Source organism: Corvus hawaiiensis, chromosome 1, assembly GCF_020740725.1.
Source record: "Corvus hawaiiensis isolate bCorHaw1 chromosome 1, bCorHaw1.pri.cur, whole genome shotgun sequence".
Taxonomy (NCBI): domain Eukaryota; kingdom Metazoa; phylum Chordata; class Aves; order Passeriformes; family Corvidae; genus Corvus; species Corvus hawaiiensis.
In genome coordinates, this window is record NC_063213.1 from 90,393,413 (window position 1) to 90,419,575 (window position 26,163).

General features: G+C 49.5%; 1 protein-coding gene across 1 annotated transcript; it reads left to right on the forward strand.

Annotated features, from left to right (window-relative positions):
* The first annotated feature begins 13,616 nt into the window (after window positions 1–13,616).
* Window positions 13,617–17,707, forward strand: LOC125330232. Its single transcript, XM_048313171.1, has 2 exons — window positions 13,617–13,702; window positions 15,733–17,707. The coding sequence occupies exon 2, from the start codon at window positions 16,316–16,318 to the stop codon at window positions 17,705–17,707; it is 1,392 nt and encodes a 463-aa protein (XP_048169128.1). The 5' UTR covers window positions 13,617–13,702; window positions 15,733–16,315.
* The last annotated feature ends 8,456 nt before the right edge of the window (window positions 17,708–26,163 follow it).

Sequence of the window (26,163 nt, forward strand, 5' to 3'; positions counted from 1 at the left end):
GGTTCCTTCTCAGATAGACGTGCCGTCACATTCTTCACTCTCGCAGCTCTGTTGCCCACTTGCAGCAGCTGCTCCCAAAGGAAAAGGCTCCAGAAGTAAAAGCCACTGCTGGACTGCACTTTCCCCTTGCCTCACGTCAAGCACCAGAAACTGTCCGCTGCACTCTCTATTTCCCTTCTCCGCCGCATGGCGAAGCATAAACGTAATCGCAATTGTTTCCAGGGGAAAGCTGGAAGAGAATTAGGAAGCAGCACAAGTAGCTGCAAGTTGGACTTTAAGTTTCGAGCTGCTAATGTGAACCCGAAAACAAGCGAGTGGCAGCCACGCTTCCTCTTGCAGCCTGTGCGATGCACACACCAGCTCGGTGCTCTGCCTTCATTCTTATGCTCTTCGTAGCAGGTGGCGCTTTCGTTTTGCTGGAGACGAAGCGTCGTCTACTTGTCGCCCAGAGAGCACGGTGCCGGCAGCCAAATGCTGCAGGCTGCTGCTTCTGCCGAAACACGCCTGGGCTATGCAATTTCTCTCTAGCGCTGAAGTAGCGCCACATTCTGTTTGCTTTGTAGCCAGCATCTTTACGGAAAGCTTCTCGGCTACGTCTGGCACAGAGAACAGCTTTATTTTAACCGGCTTACACGGAGCTTGTCCCCGACGCGTGGAACTTGTATTTGCACCACATTCCAGTGGCAGTCCTCTTTCCTTTACAGGCTGCACAGCGCCGTCCGATCGCGGTGCTCTCTGCACGTGCCTTCTCACTTCCAAGTAGCACCGCGCACATTAGAACCTTGCAGGGAGAGAAGACGTGGATAGTCGTGTCGCAGAGAAGAACGTGGCAGGGCGAAAAGGTGTTCTTCTTTTGTCCTCCTCGTCGCCCAGAGTGTAGTGCTGTGTTGAAAGTCTTGGCCAGCGAAAAGCTAATCCAGCCAGTGTTTCTCTCCTGATGCATTTCGCTGAGCGAGAGCTGAGGAAAATCCTTGCACAGCACACTGTGGATGCGTGCAGTACACACGCAGAAGAGCGGCACGGCTAAAAGTCATCGCTGGGCTTCAGTTCTGTCCAGACCGCAGAAGGTGAAGAACGAAGCAGCTGAGCACCGGCTGCATGTACTCAGTGGAGCGAATTTCAAATGTCCAGTCAAAAGCCTCTTCACAAGCAGATTCAGCTGAGAATGCTCTGGCTGCTTCACAAAGGAAGGCGCAGCCGTGGCACTCCTGGACACTACCTGGTCAGAAGCAGGTTCTTACACCTTCAATGCTGCAGAGTCCATGCAGCTGGAGCACAGCCAGAAGGACGCGTCCAGAAAGAAGGCGTTCTTCAAGTACCCCCCTGCTCCAAGCAGCCTTGAAACTGAGCACAACACACTGCGGCTCAGGAGGTTCCTTCTCAGATAGACGTGCCGTCACATTATGCACTCTCGCAGCGCCGTTGCCCACTTGCAGCAGCTGCTCCCCAAGGAAAAAGGCTCCAGAAGTAAAAGCCACTGCTGGACTGCCCTTTCCCCTTGCCTCACGTCAAGCACCAGAAACTGTCCGCTGCACTCTATTTCCATTCTCCGCCGCATCTACCACTGTAATCTCTGCATCTCGAAGCATAAACCCCGGCACAATTCTTTCCTGGGAAAGCTGGAAGAGAAATAGGTAGCAGCACAAGTAGCTGCAAGTTTCGAGCTGCTAATGTGAATCCGAAAACAAGCGAGTGGCAGCCACGCTTCCTCTTGCAGCCTGTGCGATGCACACACCAACTCGGTGCTCTGCCTTCGTTCTTATGCTCTTCGTAGCAGGTGGCGCTTTCGTTTTGCTGGAGACGAACCGTCGTCTACTTGTCGCCCAGAGAGCACGGTGCCAGCAGCCAAATGCTCCAGGCTGCTGCTTCTGCCGAAACACGCCTGGGCTATGCAATTTCTCTCTAGCGCTAGGTAGCACAACCTTCTGTCTGCCTGGTGGTCTTTATCTTAAGGGAAAGATTCTCGGCTACGGCTCGCACAGAGAAGTGTTCCAGGACAATACATGTGTTTTATTACCCCTTCTCGCAATAAGACTGTGGTGCTGCGTTGAAACTGTTGGCCAGTGAAAGGCTAATCCAGCAAGTGCTTCTTCTCTCCTGACACATTTCTCTGAGCGAGACCTTGTGCGGACAGTTGGGCTCTGCGAAGCAGAACGGCTGTAGTGTCACGTAGGGCTGAGGAAAATCCGTGCAAAGAGCACTGTGGATGCGTGCAGTACACACACTGAAGAGAGCCACAGCTGAGTGCTTCAGTTCTGTCCAGCGCCGGTAAGGGAGAAGAACGCAGCCCCAGGCCACTGGGCTGGTGTGTGCGATGACTATGAGCTTCGCCGCTCTTCTGCGTGTATACTGCATGCATCCACAGTGTGCAGTGCACGGATTTTCCTCAGCTCTCGCTCAGCAAAATGCATCAGGAGGGAAGCACTTGCTGGATTAGCCTTTCACTGGCCAACAGTTCCAACGCAGCACATAGTCTCACTGCGAGAAGGGGTAATAATACCCACGCTTTCAGCACAGCACCACAATCTGGGCGACGAGGAGGACAAAAGAAGAACACCTTTTCGTCTTTGCACGATTTTCTCTGCCACACATCTATCCACGTCTTTGCTCCCTGCAAGGCTCTAATGTGCGCGGTGCTACTTGGAAGTGAGAAGGCACGTGCAGAGAAGCACTGCGATCTGACGGCGCTGTGCAGCCTGTAAAGGAAGGAAGACTACCCCCGGAATGTGGTGCAAATACAAGTTCCCACGCGTCGGGGTAAGCGCCGGGTAAGCCCGTTGAACTAAAGCTGTTCTCTGTGCCAGACGTAGCTGAGAATCTTTCCCTTGATATTCAGGCTACAAAGCAAACAGAATGTGGTGCTACCAAGGGCAGCGAAGGAAAATGCACAGCCCAGGTGTGTTTCGGAAGAATCAGCAACCTGGAGCGTTTCTCTGCCGGCGTGCCCTCTGTGAGACAAGATGACGACGGAAAGAATTGGGCCGGGGTTTATTCTTCGAGATGCAGAGATTACAGTGGTAGATGCGACGGAGAATGGAAATAGAGAGTGCAGCGGACAGTTTCTGGTGCTTGAGATGAGGCAAGGGGAAAGGGCAGTCCAGCAGTGGCTTTTACTTCTGGAGCCTTTTTCTTTGGGAGCAGCTGCTGCAAGTGGGCAACAGAGCTGCGAGCTCTGCGAGCCCACAGTATGTGAGCTGCATAATGTGACGGCACGTCTATCTGAGAAGGAACCTCCTGAGCCGCAGTGTGTTGTGCTCAGTTTCAAGGCTACTTGGAAGAGGGGGTACTTGAAGAACGCCTTCTTTCTGGACGCGTCCTTCTGAGTGTGCTCTAGCTGCATGGACTCTGCAGCATTGAAGGTGTAAGAACCTGCTTCTGACCAGGTAGTGTCCAGGAGTGCCACGGCTGCGCCCTCCTTTGTGAAGCAGCCAGAGCATTGTCAGCTGAATCTGCTTGTGAAGCAGTTCTTGGCTGGACATTTGGAATTCGCTCCACTGAGTACATGCAGCCGGTGCTCAGCTGCTTCGTTCTTCGCCTTCTGCGGTCGGGACAAGAACTGAAGCCCAGCGATGCCTTTGAGCTTTGCCGCTCTTCAGCGCCAACACTGCACGCGGCCACAGTGTGCTGTGCAAGGATTTTCCTCAGCTCGACGTACAATCATTTTCTTGCTGCTTCACAGAGTCCAAACTGTCCGCGTAGCTCTCGCTCAGCGAAATGCGTCAGGAGAGAAACACTGGCTGGATTAGCTTTTCGCTGGCCAAGACTTTCAACACTGCAACACAATTCGGGCAAGAAACAGGACAAAGGAAGAACATCTTTTCATCCTGGCACGTTCTTCTGTGTGAGACGACTATCCGCGTCTTCTCTCCCTGCAAGGCTCTAATGTGCGCGGTGCTACTTGGAAGTGAGAAGGCACGTGCAGAGAGCACCGCGATCGGACGGCGCTGTGCAGCCTGTAAAGGAAAGAGGACTGCCACTGGAATGTGGTGCAAATACAAGTTCCACGCGTCGGGGACAAGCTCCGTGTAAGCCCGTTGAACTAAAGCTGTTCTCTGTGCCAGACGTAGCCGAGAAGCTTTCCGTAAAGATGCTGGCTACAAAGCAAACAGAATGTGGCGCTACTTCAGCGCTAGAGAAATTGCATAGCCCAGGCGTGTTTCGGCAGAAGCAGCAGCCTGCAGCATTTGGCTGCCGGCACCGTGCTCTCTGGGCGACAAGTAGACGACGGTTCGTCTCCAGCAAAACGAAAGCGCCACCTGCTACGAAGAGCATAAGAATGAAGGCAGAGCACCGAGTTGGTGTGTGCATCGCACAGGCTGCAAGAGGAGGCGTGGCTGCCACTCGCTTGTTTTCGGGTTCACATTAGCAGCTCGAAACTTAAAGTCCAACTTGCAGCTACTTGTGCTGCTACCTATTTCTCTTCCAGCTTTCCCCTGGAAACAATTGCGATTACGTTTATGCTTCGCCATGCGGCGGAGAAGGGAAATAGAGAGTGCAGCGGACAGTTTCTGGTGCTTGACGTGAGGCAAGGGGAAAGTGCAGTCCAGCAGTGGCTTTGACTTCTGGAGCCTTTTTCTTTGGCAGCAGCTGCTGCAAGTGGGCAACAGAGCTGCGAGAGTGAAGAATGTGACGGCACGTCTATCTGAGAAGGAACCTCCTGAGCCGCAGTGTGTTGTGCTCAGTTTCAAGGCTGCTTGGAAGAGGGGGATACTTGAAGAACGCCTTCTTTCTGGACGCGTCCTTCTGGGTGTGCTCCAGCTGCATGGACTCTGCAGCATTGAAGGTGTAAGAACCTGCTTCTGACCAGGTAGTGTCCAGGAGTGCAACACAGCGCCTTCCTTTGTGTAGCAGCCAGAGCATTCTCAGCTGAATGTGCTTGTGAAGCAGCTCTTGGCTGGACATTTGAAATTCGCTCCACTGAGTACATGCCGCCGGTGCTCAGCTGCTTCGTTCTTCGCCTTCTGCGGTCGGGACAGAACTGAAGCCCAGCGATGCCTTTGAGCTTTGCCGCTCTTCAGCGCCAACACTGCACGCGGCCACAGTGTGCTGTGCAAGGATTTTCCTCAGCTCGACGTACAATCATTTTCTTGCTGCTTCACAGAGTCCAAACTGTCCGCGTAGCTCTCGCTCAGCGAAATGCATCAGGAGAGAAGCACTTGCTGGATTAGCTTTTCGCTGGCCAAGACTTTCAACACAGCACCACACTCTGGGCGACGAGGAGGACAAAAGAAGAACACCTTTTCGCCCTGCCACGTTCTTCTCTGCGACACGACTATCCGCGTCTTCTCTCCCTGCAAGGCTCTAATGTGCGCGGTGCTACTTGGAAGTGAGAAGGCACGTGCAGAGAGCACCGCGATCGGACGGCGCTGTGCAGCCTGTAAAGGAAAGAGGGCTGCCACTGGAATGTGGTGCAAATACAAGTTCCCACGCGTCGGGGGTAAGCTCCGGCTAAGCCCGTTGAACTACAGCTGTTCTCTGTGCCAGACGTAGCCGAGAATCTTTCCCTTTTCATTTAGACCGAATGTGCTGCTGTATGTCGCTGAGAGGCAAAGTGCATAGCCCAGGCGTGTGTCGGCACAAGCAGTGGGCTGGAGCATTTCGCTGCCGGCACCGTGCTCTCTGGGCGAGAAGTAGACGACGCTTCGACTCCGGCAGAACGAAAGCGCCACATGGGTACTAAAGAGGCCGAACGAAGGCGCCGAGCACCGGGCTCGCGTCCGCAGTGTACAAACTGAGAAAGGAGCGTGGCTGGCGCTCGCCTGCCTGCCGAATTCACGTTAGCATTGAGAAGGAGGAAGTTCAACGACAGCTACTTGTGCTACTACTTATCCCTCTTCCAACCATCCCTGGGAACACTGGCGCTTACCTTTCGGCTCCGAGATGCTGAAAACACAGTGGTCGATGCCAAGGAGAGGGGAAGTAGAGAGTGCAGCGGGGAGTTGAAGTGGCTTTTACGTGAGGCAAGGGGAAGGTGCAGCCCAGCATTGGCTTTTCCTTCTAGTTCTTTTCTTCAGGAGAGCAGCTAGCAACCGAGCTGCGAGAGCCAACAATGGGATGGCACGTCTTGTCAGAGAAGCCACGGTCTACAGTGCTGTAGACTGCTGTGCACAGGTTTAATGCTGCTGTCACTACACGGTACTTTTGGAACGGCTTCTCTCCTGACTCTCCCATCTCTGTGAGCTCTAGCTGCTTGAACTTGGCCACACTGAAGGTGTGTGGACGTGATTGCGCTGCGAGTATCAAGTCTTCCAGAGACGAGGGATAGTCAACAAATGCTTTCTCACCTGGCCCATCTCTCAGTCCCATCTGTGGCTGGAAATGCTGCGCTGCAAGGGTGGACTTAGCCACTCTGAGAGAATGTGATGACGCTCTATAGATAGTTGCGAAGGAAAGTGCTGGTCACTGCAATGTTTCGCCTAGTTTACAGACTTTAGAGGGACTAGGAAGGCCAACGCCTTGTTCTAGCACTTGTTCTCTGCGTGCAGCTGCTGGATGTTTGGAAGGGCTTTGAGATCCGCGAGAGGTGGAGGGTAGGATGGTAGCTAGAGCTTGAAGGAAAGTGCGTCTCTCCAGGACCTTTGATGCAGTTCAGTGGGTGCGAGTTCCATGTTGAGCATGTTCAAGATGGCACAGAAAAGGTTCTGAAAGAAAGAGGCCGTGCTGGAACTGCCTTGACTTTTGCCGCTTCGAAACTGCACAGCCAACAATGAAAAGATTCCTCTTGCTTCCCCGCGACGCGCAGGATCACATTCTTTTGTGTTTCCAAGAGGCAGGATGCACAGCGGAGCTCTTCCACCAACTGCTCGCACACGACTGCGGCCGCGCCAGCGAAGCGCTTGGCTTTTTCCCCGGCACTGTCAGCGCTCATGGAAACAACCACACGATGGCGCTGACGACTTGCAAAAGAAGGCCAAGCACCTGGCGCTGCTCGAAACCGCCCCAAGGGCAGAGGCAAGTTGCCAACGTCCCTGCACTCCAATCAACAGCACATCAGGACAAAAAGATTTCCCTCATCTTCCCCTTCCAAGAGCACACTCTTCTTTACACCACCCTCCAAGAGCCAGACAAACCTCTTTGGCCCAAACAAATCTTTTCCCTCTCGCAGATTCTGCCCACCAACTTGAAACCATCTGGCAAAAACAGAGCTCAAAACAGTGCCAGCTGAGGAAGATCTTGCTGCCTACAACTTCAACTGCACCCCTCAAACTAGCAGCACACACGCTGTTCTCAGCACTTTCTATTCCTTCCCATTCCACCTTAACATCTGCTCCAGCAACACTGGCACTATGTCCTTGCCTTCCCAAGGAAAGGCACTCCGAGTCTCTTGGCCTTGCCTTGCCTTCAGTACCTTGTCGAGTTCTTCTTAAGCTACCCTTGCTCTGCTTCCTTTGCCTACGTCTGCCTTGCCTCGCACTACCTACAACTTGCTGGCTTTGCTTTGCCCTGCCTACCACTCTTGGCCTTGCCTTCCATGCAGGCAAGGCGCTGCAAAGCAAGTGCAGGCAATTGTGGGCAAGTCAAGGGAGAGCTAAGCAAGACCAGAGCAGTGAGGGGAAAGCAAATGGAGTGGTAGGCAAGAGAAGGCCCAGACGTTAGAGGCAAGGCTGGCCGTAGGAAGGAAAGTCCACTGATGGGCAGGCCAGGCAGAAACAGGAAGTGCTTGGCAAGTCAAGGCCCTGGAGGAAAGCAGTAGGCAGGTCAAGGGCGGGGCATGGCCGTGCAAAGGAATGCAAGGCTCCAGCGGGCTCCAGAGGGCTAGCAGGGCAAGGCAAGGAAACTGTTGTGTTGCCAAGGCAAGGCCAGGCAAGGCAGGTGAGAAGTACATTCAAGGACTGCTGGTACACAAAAGTGGCCAGGACCAAGTGCTTTGTGTGGCCTTGATCCCGCGTGGGTCATGTCTCCTCTGCACCTAAAAGACTTGAGCTACCTGCTTTCCTTTGTATGCAAAAGAACTCTCATTCTGGTCCCCGAGCTCAAGGGCAAAATGTGAATTGCCCTTCCAAGATTCAAGGCATGCAAGGATTGCTCCCAGACAAAGGCTGCCCATGGAGATGAGTGTGGCAACATGCGTCCGCCCCTGGTCTTCCTCTCCTGTGATCCTGAAACACCGGAGATGCTTGAGAGCTTTGAGATTCCTAGGAGGAGCAGAAAAGGCAGGGCAAGGCCATGAAATGTCATTGAAAAGGGGTCTTGAATTCCAGGTGGGGGAGGGGTGAGCAAGGTCATGCAAGGCAAGGGAGGGCTTCAAGGGCAGGGCAAGGCAAGTGGTGGCCTTGCTTGGCGAGGCGAGGCAGGGCAATGAGGGTCCTAGAAGGAAAAGGAAAGGTGAGGCCAGACCTAGACGAATGTGAAAGGAAGTCAGGTGGGGGATGGGTGAGCAAGCCAATGCAAGGCAGGGGAGAAAAGGCAGGTTGACGGAAGGCTACAGAGGGGGCAGCAAGGAAACGCAAGGCATGGGGAAGCATGTGAGGAGTGGGTGCTGCCAGCCGGCCGGGATGGCAGGGGCGGGGCCACTGCAAGTAGCATGGTGGGGATGTGGAGGGGGGTGTTAGTGTGCGGGAGGGGTGTGTGTGTGTGTGTGCAGCGGAGTGCAGGGTAAGTGCAGGTGTGCGTGTGCGCATAGGGGGGTTTTGTGCCAGGTGCTGTGCCAGGGGGAGCCGTCCCACCTCCAAGAAGGTGTGGGAGTGAAAGGAGTAACATGGATGTGTCTTTACAAAGAGACCGTGTGAACCCGTCCTTAGACAAGGCTAGGAATTTACTGGTAGGGGAGTAACAGAAGAAAGTGTTAGTTCTAGAAACTGTTACTAATCGACAGAGACTGTTGCTCAGCCAAGGCCGTGTTAAATTCCTGAACCTAGAGCAAGGCAACAAAGACTTAATAGCATTAGGAATAGTTTCGTTTTCTTCCTTTTCCATAGCAAGAGGGGGGTGCCTATTAGAGGGGAGCATAGAGTAGGCGGTTCCGGAAGTCTGTAATTCCCGAGTACCTCAGAGGGTGCTGTTGCCAGGAACTTAGCATAAAAAGGGGGCTGCGTCCCGCAATCAGTTGAGAGACTCCATGGCAAAAGCCCCATGGCCTCTCCCTGTAGTTGAAGAATGTTCCAGGACTCCTCTGTCTCCTTTTTGGTGGATGAAGAAATTCAGAAAGCAACACTTCTGCCAGAACTCTCCAAGATGCCTCCTTTGCTCCCAGCGACTCCATCACTGCCCGGGAAGCTGTCTTTTCTACCAGAGGAGTTCGAGATACAGTAAAAAGCCGCGTGGCAGAGAAAAAAGACAATAATTGGTTTACAAGGGATGGCAAACAAGAGATACCAGAAGCTTTGGCCCTACCAATATTAAAAGAACTCCGTGAAGAGAGTCCTTGCACTTCCTGAGGATTGGCAGAAGCCTTCCTCGTGCTGTATGTTGCTGGGGGTCTTTTTAGACTAGCAAAACGAGCTGTTGAAGGTTGCTTGATCTGTGCTAAAGCAAACAGCCAAGTTACAAAGTAACTTGCCAGGGGAGGGAGGCCTTGGGCTGCATGTCCCTTCCAAAGATGCCGGGGGGATTTTCCTGAGATGCCCCAAGTGGGAAGGCTTCATATCTTCTGCTAATGGTATGTCAGCTAGCAAGGTGGCCAGAGGCATTTCCAACTGCTTCAGCAACGACAGGATCAGTTATTAAGGCCTCTTTGGAACAAATCATTCCAAGATACAGCATTGTAGAAGCAATAGACTCAGATAGGGGAACTCATTTTACAGGAAAGATCCTTCAAGGGGTTTTGGCTTCTTTAGGAACACAATGGAACCTCCATAGGCCCTGGCACCCCCAGAGCTCGGCTCGGGTAGAAAACAATGAATAGAGAAAGAAACACCTTTTGAAGCTGCTAATAGAAACCAAGATGCCATGGCTAAGGCTTTGGACATTGGCTTTGGCGAGAATGAGAGCCCGACCCAGAAGAGAGATTCCGTTATCCCCCTTTCCGTCGTTGTTATGAATTACCCGGGTAAGTCTCAACCTAGTGGGGGAGTAGAGGTAAGTGATGTATATTGAAAACCATCTGTGGCCAGGATACTGCTTCTTGTGAAACCCCTTCAACAGGAAGCTCAGCTGGCACAAGCCCCACCTTTGGACTTTGCTGCTTGTAACATCCAACCAGGAGATTGAGTCCTAGTTAAGGAGTAGAAAGAAGCACCAGTGGCGGTGAAATGGCGTGGCCCATTCCAAGTGTCACTGACGACAGAAACAGCCATCAAGACAGCTGAACACAGGTGGACCCGTCACTCTCGGGTCAAGGTCTCTGAAGCCTCAGAGATTTGCACATCTCAGCTGGAGGAGAAGGCCGGGAGGCCGTGACTGACACTCTGCAGGAGTGGGCCGGAGCAGTAGCCAGTGCTTCGACATCAGAGGAAGCCCTGAGTGCCGACCCACAGACCATCTGCTGAAATAGTCTCTATGGGTATCCCTCCTCTAGAATCTCCACTCACTGGGGGGCTAATACTTGCAGCCATTGTTTCACGTTAAGTAGTTTCTGTGTCGTCAATTGCCACAGGTGGTGCAGAAGACAACGGGAAAATTAGACTAGCTAATTAGATCACAGTATTAAAACATTTTCCTTAATAATTCTACTTTTATATGGTCAGCTAAGTTTAGGCCAGGAGTGGGAGAATCAATTGGCAGCCTTAGGAGAAGAAGTAGCAAAAGTTTTGAACCTTAGCAATTGCTGGCTCTGTGGAGGGCCAGGAGGATCTGAAGAGTGGCCATGATTGGCTAGCCCAGCTGAACCTAAATGGTGGGTCAATGGGAGGGCCACAATGGCATGGGATTTGGGGCCAAAGAAGGAAGTCCATGGCCACTTCATTCTTCTCCAACAGGCACTTATTGCCTAAACAGGACAGGGCGGGTCTATGTAGGAAAAGGCGTTTGTCAATTGACTTTCTCTCTGGCTTTAAGCAATTGGCTTTGGACCCACAATTGCCCTCCTTACAATTGTTCCAAATATCAAAACAATTGCAATCAAATAGCTGTTCAGCTCACTAATGGTAGCTGCGTAAGGTGTTCTTACGAAAAATATTTGGAAGCCTGTAAAGCAATGGGGAGGGACAAGGGGTTTTTTTGACCACCTATTTTTAAGCTGTCCCCACAAAAATTCCACAAGTAGAAGACATGTTGTTTGTGATTATCAGTGGGAATGGCAACACCGGATTGGAACTCAAAGCCTTTTAGTGAGTTCTGCTCCAAATCCAACCAAGCAACTTGCAGATGTATTGAGAGTCTTTCTGAAGAATGGCTAAAAAGCAAAGGTCATGATGACACAGTAGGATTGATAAAGATGCAGACTTGGCAAGGATACTAAATCCTTGTGCAAGGAGTTGTATAAACAACAGGATGTGAGTCCAGATAAGTAAGCGGAAAGAAACCATATGGAAGAGGAAAATAAGACCCCTATGTTTGCAGATCTCATGGCATAGCTCCCACCAATAAGGAGCTCAGCTTTTGCAATATGTATGAGCTAATTAGTAGTACTATAAGTATGTGTAGATTAGTACAATAAACGAGACTTGCTGACCACAATGCCGTGAGTGCTTGTCTCCCGCGACTCCACCCGACATCTGGTGCCCGAACAGGAGAAGTTGCCCTTATGCGACGGGGAGTTGCGTTGGGTTCGGGTCCTGCAGCTAGAAGGACGGCGAAAGAGGTCGCGTACGGCTAAAACGCAGCGCCAATCTGTGTCGAGCCTATCACCTCCGCGCCCGAGCGACCGCACAGGCGGGCTCGCCGATACGTGCTGCCGAAGCCTGGAGAGCTAGCAACGGTACCGTAAGTATGGAAAGGCAAGCAGCACAGGAACTTTTTAAAGCCTTTTTGCTTAAGCGTAATTTTAAAGGGATTGATCTTGATAAAGACCTCCCCGTTCTTTTAACGCATGCGCGCTCTTATAGTTTTTTCACTGATCCCCACTCCATTCATGAATTAAGTCAGTGGCGCGCGTATGGTGATAAACTCTGGGATCTTGTCTTAGATGACGATAAGCCAGCTAAAAAGATTTCTAAACTATGGAGAGTTGTCCACAATGAACTTTTAATGGTACAGGCGGAGAAAAAAGCGGCAGAAAAAATTAAGATTGCTCAGGATCGGAACCGTCATTATGGCGATCACAGTGCCTCTGTTTTCTCTGGCCCACCTAATCCCCCCACCTTTGCTGCGGTTCATGTACCGCCTGAGGCTCTTGCCTCTGAGTCGCCTTCCGCGCCTCCCCTCCCCCCACCTCCTACTCCTCCTACGCCTTCCTTGCCGCAGCCTGCTCTGCCGCGGCCCCCCCCGCCGCTCGAGCCGGCTCGGGAGCCGCCGCAGCCTGCTCTGCCGCGGCCCCCCCCGCCGCTCGAGCCGGCTCGGGAGCCGCCGCAGCCTGCTCCTCCACCGCCCTTGCCTCACTCGTCTCTGCCGGACTGTTCTCATTCGCGAAACCCCTTTGTTAGCCCTAAGCCTGTCCCTGGGGCAGAGTCTGACCTCGCGGAGGCCATGGCTAGGGGCCATAGAGAACTCTGGGCTGCGGTTGCTCGTGATGGCTTACAAAAGGGTGATTCTGATATGTTAGCGGCTGCGCAAGACAGCATGGCGTTCCCTGTTTTATTTGTCCCGAATCCACAAGGGGGCGGCAATGTTGCGCAGGTGACTAACCTTGATTGGAAGCTGTTAGCGCAGCTAAGAGCAACGGTGGGGAATTACGGTGTCACCAGTGAACCAGTTAAACAGATGCTTGATTATATTTTTAACGCTTTTACCCTTCTTCCTGCTGACATTAAAGGCATTACTAAGCTCATGTATACCTCGCATCAGCGACTGCTTTTTGAGGCTCGCTGGAGGGAGGAAGCCGCTATTACTGCTGCTGTCCCCAGGCCAGCGGCAGATCCCTTGACAGGTGTTACAGTAGCTGAGCTCATGGGTGAAGGGGATCACATGAGAGTAGAAGCTCAAGCGGCACTAGGACCTGCCAAGCTACGGGAAGCTATGGCAGTTGCTAAGAAAGCCATGGATAAGGTCCGAGCCCCAGGTGGAATCCCGATGTATATGAGCATTAAACAAGGCAGAGAGGAGTCTCTAGGCTCTTTTGTTGACAAAGTTATGGAAGCTATTTCAAAAGCTGGGGTTCAAGAGCATATGCATGACCCGTTGCTTAAACAATGCCTTTTACAAAATGGCAATCAGGCCACCCATGCCCTTATTACTTCCACTCCAGGGGATTGGACTGTCCAGCAACTTTTAGAAAAAGCTGCGACCATGCCCACTGGCTCGCAACTATTCTTAGTACAAGCCTTAGAAAAATTAGGTGAAGGGCTTAAAGAACAGGCTATCAGCTCTCAAAATCAGGTTATGGCAGCCCTTGCTCCTCTCCAAGCGGCAGCAGCACGTCCCCGCCCAGCTCCAGGTGACCGCATGAAGTGTTAGCGCTGCGAGACACCCGGTCACATTCGTCGAATTCGTTGGAATTTATGGGGGCGCTACAACCTGGTCTCCCCAATCCGGCTATGTTGCCCCAAAACTGGCCTCTTTTAATTATAGATCTCAAGGACTGCTTTTTCACTATTCCATTGCATCCAGATGACACCAAGCGCTTCGCCTTTACCTTACCTGCCCTGAATAAAGGAGAACCAGCTAGGCGATTTGAATGGACTGTATTGCCACAAGGGATGAAAAACTCACCTACTTTGTGCCAACTGTATGTTGATGCTGCCTTACAACCCTTACGGAGACAGATGCCTGATGCCATTATTTATCACTACATGGACGACATCCTCTTTGCTCAAAAGGATCCTTTCACCCCTGCCCAGATGCAAATTATTGTTGCCTCCTTGGCTGCTTGGTCCCTTGTTGTGGCACCCAACAAAATACAAGTTTCTGCTCCATGGAAATATCTAGGATGGACTATTACCGCTCAGAGAATAAAACCTCAGAAGTTACATATTCAAGCATCTATTTCAAACCTAAATGAGGCCCAGAAACTTCTAGGAGACCTGCAATGGCTTAAACCTGTTACAGGAATTCCCAACATGCTATTGGAACAGCTACGTCCTTTGCTAAAGGGCACAGACCCATGTACTCCTGTGACGCTTACGCCGCAACAGTCTAAAGTCTTGCAGCAAATTACATCCTGCATCTCCAGAGGCTTTGTCGACCGTCTAGACCCCGACACCCCCCTATCCTTAACTGTCTGGAACAGTGGAGAACATCTCTTAGGAGCTATTACACAGCAAAAGAAAACGGGGGACATTTCCGTTTTAGAATGGATCTCGCCCCCCTTGCAGCAAAGAAAAACAGTCACTCCAAAGATTGAAAATTTGGCAACTCTTTTAAAGAAAGGACGCCTACGCACCTGGGAAATTAGTGGCCTTGAACCTGCAGTTATTAACCTCCCCATGGAAAAACCTACTTTGGACTGGTACCTACTCAACTCCTCACGACTCACTGAAGCCTTGCTCTCTTCTGGAGCAGAAGTTCGCACCGGCCCATTAGCTCCAAAATCACTTAACTGGTTGGGAAGCTGGACCTGGATATCCAAACCGCTGCAACACCAAGGGCCTATCCCTGATGCCTTGGCAGTTTTTACTGATGCCGGACGCAGAACCAGGACAGCTGCCGTTGTTTGGCACTATAATCAACAATGGTGCCACCATAAGATCGCAGCTACCCCTACTGATACATTACAAACCTTAGAACTTGTAGCAGTACTGTGGGCCGCCCTTCATTTTTCGGAACCCCTCAATGTCGTTTCAGACTCTCTTTATGTTGTGGGAATTGTTTCTAGAATTGAGGACGCTGTCATCAAAGAAGTGAAAAAACAGCGACTTTTTGATCTGTTATTACAGCTAAAACGTGCGCTGCGGAACAGATCTCACCCTTATGCAATTCTCCATATACGTAGCCATAAGTGGCAAGAAGGCTTAGGAGAGGGCAATGAGAGAGCAGATCAGATCGTATCACTCAGTCAGAATGTTCCCAAAAATACTAGGGCTCGAGAAAGTCACAGTATGTTTCATCAAAATGCAAAAGGATTAGTAAGAGATTTCCATATCCCCTTACGTGACGCACGCGCCATAGTAAAAGCATGTCCGTTATGTAGTTTTCACAATACTGGAGTCGGTTTAGGCATAGGAGTCAATCCTTGAGGACTTAAAGCCAATGAAATATGGCAAATGGACGTTACACATGTCCCCAGTTTTGGGCGCTTGAAGTATGTTCATGTGTCAATTGACACATACAGTCATTTCATATGGGCTACGGCTCAGACAGGAGAACAAGCGAGACATGTCGAACGTCATTTGAATAGCTGTATAGCAGTTATGGGAGTCCCTTTAATAATCAAAACTGATAATGGCCCCGCTTATAGCAGTGCACGCTTTGACAGATATATGCAAAATTGGAATATTACTCACAAAACAGGCATTCCCCACTCGCCCACAGGTCAGGCTATTGTAGAGAGGGCACATGGCACCCTCAAAACATACTTGCAGAAATATCCTGATTTGTCCAACCCGCATGACAAATTACAAAAATGCCTTTTTGTCCTAAATCACCTTTGTGTGTTCGGTGACAAAGAAGTGCCTCCTGCCATTGTTCATTTTACCTATCCTCAACCCCCGACGCCCATGCCTTGGGTGCGCTACAAAGACCCCAAGACAGGACTTTGGCAGGATCCTGTAAAAACCTTGTACTGGGGAAGAGGTTATTTATGTGTGTCCACTCCGACAGGTCCCCTATGGGTTCCAGCCAAATGGACTAAGCCTGTTGTCACTGATGAGCAACCCACAACAGAGGAAGGCAAGGAGAGTACAGAGGAAGATCTCACAAATCCTGCAGGAAGTTGAGCAACCGTTTCGCGTTACCTTCCTTGTGGAATCTGAACAGGAGATAGAGGATCATCTCCTTCCACATCTGCAGAGACACTTTATACGCTTTTGCCAATCTGCTTGCTTTGCATGTAATTGTAGTAATCATAAGGCGTGGGTAAGATTGTTTTGCGGAGGTTGTAATTTACAGTGGTGGGTCCACCAGCGACATCTATCAGAAGGGTTTTGGTGTCAGTCTTGCAGTTTTCACTGGCACCGTGAGACGGCTCAAGGAGCATTGGTACAACTCACAGGCAAAAATATCATTGACAGTTTGCAATTAGTTGAAAATCTTGAGGATCTGAGACTGCGAGAACTTGCGTGGTCGGTACAGCATTTAGCAAAAAAGATCCTAGCAGATAGTTACTCTGTAGTTTTGCAATCCTCCTGCCAATTAAATATTGGGGTCCCCATTCAGTGGCAAGTTGAACCAAGAAAGTGGGATCATGTTTGCCAGCGGTTTAAGCATCGTGCTGCTAATCGCAGGCTCAGTAATGGGTCACAACCTTCCCTACCCTCCTAAGGTGTTTGACCCTAGAGATAATATCTGGGTCTCCTTGGCACGCGAATTAAACACCACAACATTCTGTGCCTCCTTAGCCACACCCAGTACTCCATTTTTGACATGCTTAGTTGGAGTACCATTAACAGATAATACATGGCGCAACTTTGTAATCGAGACCCAGAAGCAGCTCAAACCTATTTGGCAGTTGAATTCCACAAAAAATATTACTCATGGCCTACTAGACTATGATATCTGGGATGACAGACTCCCGGTGGGCCCTGAGCCACAAGAAATAGAACTAGTTGATTCCCTTAACGCTACAGCCTGTATCTATATTAATAGTTCACGCAATTTATGCCAAGAGGGCAGCCTTGGTGGCTGTCAAATGAATACATCCAACCCCACCTGGATTAATCCTGCTGGCAATGTTTCACAGTGGGACTTAGAATGGTGCAACGTTACCGTGAGAGATCGATCTCTTGCAGCCCCTGGAACGTTTTTCCCTCGAAAGTTACCCAGAGGGTTTTTCCTAATTTGTGGGAATCGTGCCTGGTCAGGTATCCCATCCAAGCCTATAGGCGGGCCCTGTACCTTTGGCCAACTGAGTCTTGCACTTCCACAGCACCATCCTAATGCTACACACCGAATACGATGGAAGAGGTCTTTAGCAGAAACTATAACATCTGATTGTGAGGATGACCTCACGCTGTGGAGCAAATTAGAAGTGCTTTTTACCTCCCTTTTTGTTCCTGGTGCAGCTGTGGCACGAGCCCATCGTCACTTAGAAAAACTGACATGTTGGGTAGTTAAACAAGCAAACGGTACCAGCCGAGTGTTGTCTGAACTTGCAGAAGACCTGAGTTCAGTCCAACACGCCCTGCTTCAAAATAGAGCGGCTATAGATTTTTTACTCTTAGCCCACGGCCATGGCTGTGAAGACTTTGAAGGAATGTGCTGCATGGATCTTGAGGATCATTCTAAGTCCATCCACGCCGAAATTAAGAATTTGATTGAATACTCCCAAAAGATAAAAAAGGACTCCGGATTTTTCGGATTAGAAGGACTTACAGAGTGGATGGGCTTAGAAGGATGGATGAAAAGTGTGATCAAATCTTTAATGCTATTGCTAATTATTGTTTTGCTTGGTTTACTTATGCTTAGCTGTATAATGTCATGTGTAAAAAATTTAATTTTGAAGTCAGTCAATATGACTATGATCATGCAAAAAGAAAACGGGGGAAGTGTTGAGAGTCTTTCTGAAGAATGGCTAAAAAGCAAAGGTCATGATGACACAGTAGGATTGATAAAGATGCAGACTTGGCAAGGATACTAAATCCCTGTGCAAGGAGTTGTATAAACAACAGGATGTGAGTCCAGATAAGTAAGCGGAAAGAAACCATATGGAAGAGGAAAATAAGACCCCTATGTTTGCAGATCTCATGGAATAGCTCCCACCAATAAGGAGCTCAGCTTTTGCAATATGTATGAGCTAATTAGTAGTACTATAAGTATGTGTAGATTATTACAATAAACGAGACTTGCTGACCACAATGCCGTGAGTGCTTGTCTCCCGCGACTCCACCTGACACAGATGTAAATGTAGATGGGAACCCTGTGTGGGAGCTTGGAAATGCAAATACTGTGACCCTTATGGTGGGGCAGCTATTGTTGGAGGACTGTTAGGCCCGGGAATCCTGCTGTATTTTGACCCACCAATTGATGACCAAGGGTAGGAAGGCCCCTTTGCTAATGGAACACGGGCTTTGAAAGGACATTATTGGATTTGTGGCCAACATGCTTAGCTCAGGTTACCTCCAAACTGGTCAGGGATATGGTATAGCCCTGGGGTATATTAGACCATTGTTCTTTTTGCTACTACAAATTCAGGGAAATTGCTTAGGAATCAAAATCTGTGAGGATTTAATTAGAGAAAAGCAGTCAGCTGAGGCAGCCTTGGCTGCAGGGAGCACCCCAAAATGGGGAAAAGATGAATGGCCACCAGAACAAGTTACGCAACACGATGGACCAGCCCCTTGGAAACCTAAGGAATTAATCCCAGATGCCTGGGAACCCATTTATCATTTCAATGAGATAATTAGGTTACAAGCTGTCTCAGAAATAATTACCAACCAGCCAGCCACAGCTCTTGACCGTCTTGCTGAGCAACCCACTTCAATGAGGAAAGCGGTATTTTCAACATTGGATGGTATTAGATTATCTGTTAGCAGAAGAAGGAGGAGTTTGTGGGAAATTCAATGACTCGAGCTGCTGTTTGCAAGCAGAGGACAGCGGAAATGTGGTCAAACAAATAACAAAGGAAATAACCTCAGCTCATGGACCTGTCCAAGTGTTGAAAGGATGGTAATGGGACATGTTTTCATGGTTAACTGGCCAGCTATGGGCTAAATGAATACCATTTCTCCTCTTATATGCTATAGCAACTCTAATCTTTTGAGCATGCGTGACACCATGCTGGGTGCAGCTCTTTCAGCAGGTGGTCAAGGGGATGCCGCTAGCAGCCATGCCTACCTGATCCAGAAAGGACTACAAAAGGACAGAAAAGGATGTCACTGCAAATAATAGCAAAAGCCAAGAAGACTCAAGAAGAAAAAATTAAATCAATGGTAATTAAGGTTTGTAAAGACAAATACAGATCAAATAAAAAGAGGAGGGATTAAAAGGAAGGAGGTGGATGAGTCTTTACAAACAGACCGTGTGAATTGGCCTGTAGACAAGGCTAGGAACTTATGGGGAGTGAAGTAACAGAAGAAACTATTAGTTCTCTAGAACTGTTACTAATCATCAGAGACTGTTGATTAATCCAGGGCGTGTTAAATTCCTGAACCTAGAGCAAGGCAACAAAGACTTAATAGAATTAGGAATGGGGTTTTTTTCTTCCTTTTCGATGCCAAAAGGGGGGGTGCATATTAGAGGGGGACTTAGAGTAGGCAGTTCTGGAAGTCTGTATCTGCCGAATACCTCAGCCAGTGGGGAAAAGGGTGCTGTGGCCAGGAACTTGACATCAAAAGGGGGCTGCATCCCGCAACCGTTTGACAGACCCCAGGGGAAAAGCCCCATGGACTCTCCCTGTAGTCGAAGAATGTTGCAGGACTCCTCTGTCTCCTTTTCGGACATCAACCTCAGGCATCGTGGATTAATTTTCCCTAACGGCAGGGACCTGCTGCGTGCTCTCCGTGCTCCTCCCCAGCCCCCCGGCAGGTGTAAAATAGTTCCCGGCGGCTCCCACCGCGCGTTACAGACGGCTGCATGGTCCCGGGGCTGCCCGCAGTGCTCCCCTGCTCCGCAAGGGCTGCCCGCGGGCTGCGGAGCCACCTCGCCACCGGCGCGGCCACGGCCGGGGCCCTTCTCGACAGCAGCCGAGGGGCTGCGGAGCGGGCGGCTGCGGGACGATCAGCCATTTTATGCCGCGCGGTGCTGCCGCCTCCATCTAGCTCTCTATCGCGCCGCCGGCCGACCCCGCCTGGCGCGTTCACGCTCGGCCGCGCTCGCCGCCCGCCCAGCCTCGCCGGAAGCTCTCCGGCCCGGGCCGTGCCCCGGCTCCGCCTGCGGTTCGGCAGGGCCCGGCCGCACGCGTGCTGCGTGGCTCGGAGCACCCGCGTTGCGCCGCAGGCCACGGGGAAGGCGGGGCGGGGCGGGCCGGCGCCATGGTGGTAGCGCGAGGAGAGGAGCGCCCGGGCGGGGCGGCGCGTGGCGCGGCGGTGAGCGCTTCTGCTTCCTGTCGCTCGGCGGCCGCCCTCGGCAGGTGCCGTGTGACCCCGCGGAGCGGCGGGGCCGGCCGGGCGGTGCGCGGCGAGGCTTTCGGCCAGCGGCGGCCGCAGCGAGAGGCTGCTGGCACTGCCCGTGCCGGTGGAGAGAGCGGGGATCCGAGGCCGGCCTTCCCAGAGCGACGAGGGGTGGCCGCCTTTGCCGCGCTGCCTAAGACGCAGGGCCCCGATCCAAGCAAACACGACACTTTTTATTTCCACATATTAGGAATATCCAAAATACAAATGCATATTCGTAACATTAACACCTCCCATTCTCCGCTTCATATGGAAATGAGCTTAAATGTCATTAAGCATGCATAGTGTGTGTCCTGAATGGAGTCAGTGGTCTTGAATTGGGTCAGTGGTCCCAAGAAAGATGAAGTAACTCATCTTCCTCATTTTGGCCTTTTTGCCTTTTTGAACTTTAACAATCCGAATTACTTTAGTGACCTCTTAAGTTTCCTCTTGCGTGACTTTTGAACGGGTTCCCACCAAGGGAGGAAATTGGTAATTGTCCTTGTTCCCTACACCAACTTATCAAAGTTTCTATTCCTCCTTCTAAGCACAGCTAAGCAAACATGCAAATGACAGATCATCAGTTATTTGGTAATCACATCTTAAAACCCCTTTCAGGTCCAGCTCTCTTAACTATTTTCGTTAACTCTCACTGGGCCCAAATTCCTTCCTACTCTAACTAATCTCAACACAGCTAGCCTATAACTAAAATCTTTATAGTTCTTCTAAATCTATCTTTCACTCTGAAGAGGAAAGGCTGCAAGGAAAAGGCAAGGCAAGGTCAGTGAAAGCTTTCTGTCCTGGCACATTTAGCAGTGTGAAGCGGAACCGCTGTTTGCTTTCCCTAAGGACTCTACGACACTGAGAGCATGTGCTTTTACATGGAGCTGAGAAGTGTGGAGATACAGCTAGAAAGCAGAAGTGAGAGCACTGCTAAACTCATGTCAGAAGTGGACGCGCTAACGCTGCTAGGCCGCAAACCATGGCAGGCAGTACGGCCTACCAGGAAATAGCTAGTATAAGGGAACGGCATGCTTGCTGTCGGTTAATGCTAGCTTGTAGTTTTGCAATGTTATTAAGAAACATAGATATGGTTGTTATAGTGACTGCTGCTTATATAAGAATCTATTTTTAGTTACTGCTGAAAAGGTATACTCAGCTCTGTATCAATAAAATCGGCTTCTTGCATCCGAGCAATCTGCCCCGTCTCTTCCATTGCCGACCACCACAGGACAGAGAAGGAAAGTGAGAATCACCCGTATGTTGGGGTTTTAGTAGTTCTCCTTTTATTTTTTTGGGGTTTTTTTTCTCTTAAGGAGCTTTCCCCCATACGCTAGGAGACAATAACGACTGGACACTTAAGAGAGACAAAAGAAGTTGTCATCGCTCAGGGGAGGGATGCAGCTGGCTACTCCCTTTAGCTGAGGTGTCTTGTGAGGGCAGAGATACAGTGAACTTTGGACTGGGAAAACGGGGTTGCATGCAGCCCCCAGCTCTTGTTCTCTCAAGCATTCGGAGGGGAGAGAGGCTGCGGTGGCTGTGGGGAGAATTGGTCACCACTGCAGGATTCCGTCTCCTGCTGCCTTTCTTCTACCGTGAGTGCAGCTCTGTTCGTAAGAGCGGCCGTTGCATTGGAACCTTCTTAACAGTCTACCTTCACTAAAAGAGGGACTCTTCACCATCTGCTCAGGTGCCTCAGGTGAGAAACCCCGGCATCCCGAGCCTGCCTTTCCCTGCCCCGCTCAGAGCAGGGCCGCTGCTGCCCCACCCCACCCCCCCCCCCTTCTTTGCCACTGCTCCGAGTTTTCTATTCTACAGGAATAAAATCCCATATAAACACATGAATAGATTGAAGAGATTGACTGATAATATGGGTTTATTTACAAGCCTGATTGGCGCATTTAAGGCCTGATTGCCATACTACTCACAAACTACTATTAAATGTAACTCACTTTCAAATTTCTAAGAGTAAAATACGTATTTGCACTGTATTCAAAACTGCATGGCAAATTATTTCAGATATTATGGACAAAACGATGCGATAATCATCACATAATAAGAATTTGAAAAGTCAAGTAGGCAAGAGAAAACTGCTGGGATTTTGTCTGCCCGCATTCTGGACCACGGCTGTGTGAAAATGGTCTGTGAGCCAGGTGCAAAGGTGCACAGCAGGAACAGCACTGTCACCTAATAAACACCCCAGGTTTCTTTATTAATGACTCCCAGGAGTAGAAGAATGTGTCAAGTTTCCTACAGAGATCCATTTGGAGAGGAGAAATGTTTGGAGAGGAGCAAAATCACAGGAGTTCCCACTGTAGGCTATATCCCCGTTTCCTTGTATCCTTTCACTGCAGAAACCCATCTGATCCTGACTAGTTGAATTCCAAGGACACACCAAACCACTTGCACGCACATCTGCTCACTGAGCCTGAGAAATGTGATCTAGAGAAAAGGAAATGAGAAGGACCAGTGTAGATACAAAAATGCTGCTAGCGAGGATTTTCTTGCTATTTTCTAAGTCCGTGAGAGACTTTTCTCTCTCACAGAAGAGGTAGCAGAGTATGGAAACGACCAAGCCACCTGCAACCTTGAAAAGTCTTGTTTATGGTATAGTAGAAAAATATTTTGACAATGGATCTTTTAGGATTTTAGCCAATCACCCCAAGGGGTGGCTGATCCTTTGTCCAAATAGATTATGAAGAAGAAAGTCTGTAAAAGAGTTTGTAAAATAATTAAATGAATAAATCTTGCTGCACAATTCCTGCCTGCTGGATCTTCTCTCCTCCTCCTCCTCCCTATGGCTGCGCGACATGGTGATATAGCCTAGGGCCCAGGCCTGCGGTAATAGACCAGCATTACAAGTGAACTGCAACACGAGCAGCTAACACATTCCTCCTGTGATAAATGAGTGAACGATAAATCTTGTCTTTCCCATATATGATTTTAACATTTAGAAGTGATCATGTACTATGTAGAAACAGGTAAAATATAGTTAAGTAAAAACAAGACTAGAGTAAATTGTAACTTCGAAAGAGTGGTAACATGTTGGGAAACGTGGTAATAAACACGTGATAATAAATGTCCTTTAAGTTGAGAAATGACAGAGGTAGAAACCAAGACATCTTAAAGAAACAAAGAAGATGAACCGCATGCATCCCAGGAAGTCTGTTATCTCATCAAAACTCACACCTCCCAAAGAATCTGTCAACTACAAATTAGGTTGGAGACTGAGGAGGCACCGGAGCGGGGTGCCAGCCTTCAATTCTGGAGCTATCCAGAGGACCGAGGCGGCAGCGTGCTGGCGTGCGCTGGCACAAGGGGGCAGAGACAGGAGGGGGGGGAAAAGTTGAGTGAAGTGTAAATTACTTTCTGGGCTTAAGGACTATGTTTAAAAAGTACTTAAGTTCACAGTAACATGAATGGAGCCACGCCTCTAGCAATATTGCTAAGTGCTCCCGCGCTGTGATATGCCTTTGTTCTACTAACAAATGTTCAATATTATGCTGCTGAAAATTCCGCTTGTGAATTCATCTTTCTCACATCTTCCCTTAAAATCAGTTCTAAGAATTTAGTGTGAAATACATTTAGGCTTGGTCCACAGGAATTTTAGTTCAAATAAACACATCTCAATGTTTTCCATCTTTCCCATTAAAGGATATTGGTTTTGGCTCATTCTTTTGGCATTTTGCCAGCCATATGCTCAATGCTATTTCCTTAGGAATGAAAGCTGCAGCATGATATTACAAAGTGTTTGGTGAAACCTTTACCATGACTCTCAAGTCGCAACATGCCAGATCATCACTGGTTTTCAAAGCTGCTTGAAGATAGAAGGAAAGCATCAAAGGTTTATGCATGAATCAGCATCCCCTTGTCACAACGTCATGCTGTAGTGATCCCTGCAGAGCTCTAAGACTGGATTTAAAAGAGAAAAGCTCAACACTGGCTCTTGAGTCAGCAGGTTGAAACATCCAAGATTGTACATCTATTACTTCTGTGCTAAAACTACTGTATGAAAACGTGTTACCATGATGGCAGTTTTATAGTACTCCATAGGAGACACCTCTTTAAATGACTCTGATATCCCTTCAGTGCTAAAATTGAGAAGGGGGTTGATCCATAGTTTACTCATGTAAACACGAGTGAACTACTAAGAGACAGCAAATGTTAATCACAAAACCTAAGCAGCAGCACTTGCCTTAATCTTGTCAAGATAAGAGGAACAGGATCTTTTGAAAACCAGCACAGAGATCGCTGAATCATCCGGTGAAGAACTGTGCATGCTCCAGAAAGAAAGGTAAAAAGTGCATTGTGACGGAGACTACTGATCTTTATCAGAAAGACCCCCGAGGAAGAAGGGCAGCCTTCCTCAGTGCGACCACCTGGCTACACAGCGCATGCGTGGCACGTCTGCTAATGATATCAATGACTTCCGAGAAGTAATTTCTAGAACTACTCCTATCCCAAGGAATGGGATGAATATTCAAAAATTTTATACATAATGCTGGACTGTATGGAGTGCTCTGCGTGTGTGTGTTAGGAGGAGCAATCCCCCACGCACCCAGCGCCAAATAAAGCAAATACCCACTTCTCTAACTCTGTCTCTGAAGCATCTCTAGGCCTGGTTTTGGGCAATTCAAAATAGGTGAATACACATTACAACTACCCCTGAAGTTGCTCTGTAGGCAGATTTAAGAGGAAAGGATTTCATCTTCATCACTCTCCTTCTTTCTTGTTTTGACAGAATTAAGAACTTGTAAAAAATCTGATATCACTGATGCTCACCACTCCTCCAATTAGACTATGCTCACTTACACTGTGCTGAGGACAACAAAGTGCAGAGCTTTGGCTATCTCCCGCTTCTGCCCTAGGAATTGCTTCCAGTGCTGTACCTTTGCTCCAGCTGCGAAACCAAACCAGCAGAACCAAGGAAGTTCTCTCTGAATGAACCAAGATTTCTCTAGAAGGCGACAACGGCAGTCATGGCAGTGAACACTGCTCTTCACTGGGCCATTCCTCTGAAAAAAAACATGCACCACCTCTCAACCTAAACCGTTAAGCCTCCTGGTGATGCTGACTGACAAAGTGTCCAAATGCAGTTAGATTCCAACAGCTACTTCCAATGACCTGGCAACAGAGCTTTGCAGACTTGCAACAGTGCAATAAACTAAAGGGGCTATGTTTCATGGCTGTTTTTCAAACATCATTGATTTATGTCCCTATGCTGGGTTAAGTGAAGGTGGCCCGTCCACCTTGATCAAAGTCAGCAGAATTTTGGCCCAATTTGCTGTTATGCAACACATCATGGAACGATCTCTTGGTGTTGATGCAAAATTCCCACTGAAGTGCCAGTCGCTGCATGACTTAAGGCTACCTACTCGCAGAGTGTCCACTCCACTGCCACACCCATTTTCTGGCCACCTTTAAATGACTGGGCACTCTTACTTTTTCAAACATTCCTCAGGGGTATGTGACCACCATCTTCTCCTTTCTGAAGTTCAGGAGCCTAATTTAAAAGTAGTACTAGCAATACCAGTTTATCCAAAATCCATTTGCGCCATCAACAAACTCCGAGCAAGCGCTGAGAATTAGTTTCAAGACTTTTACATATTTTTACAGTGGGCTTTTTGTTTGCTTCTTTGTTTTTAAAGTAGGTGGAGTAGTCCGCTGTTTCCCTGAGGCTACCGGGGGTGCAAGCAGGCAGGCAGAGCCCTGGCGTGGGCGGCACAGGGGACCCCAGGCGCTGACGGCTGCCACCGGCGTGCGCCAGGTCGGGACCGGCAGGCAAGGCTGCACCCCGCATCTGCCACAACACCTGCAGCTTCTGCAGCCTGAAACACAGCTGGCTCAGGGGTTTAAATCAAGAGCCAAAATATCTTGCTGGTTAATTTGGGGCAGAGAAAGGTCATCACTTCTAGCATGGCATAAGCCTGCCACTACATTTCTGTGAAGGACAATCACCTTGTTGGAGTGAAACTCCTGGGTAAAATACTGAAGCGCTTTCAGATTC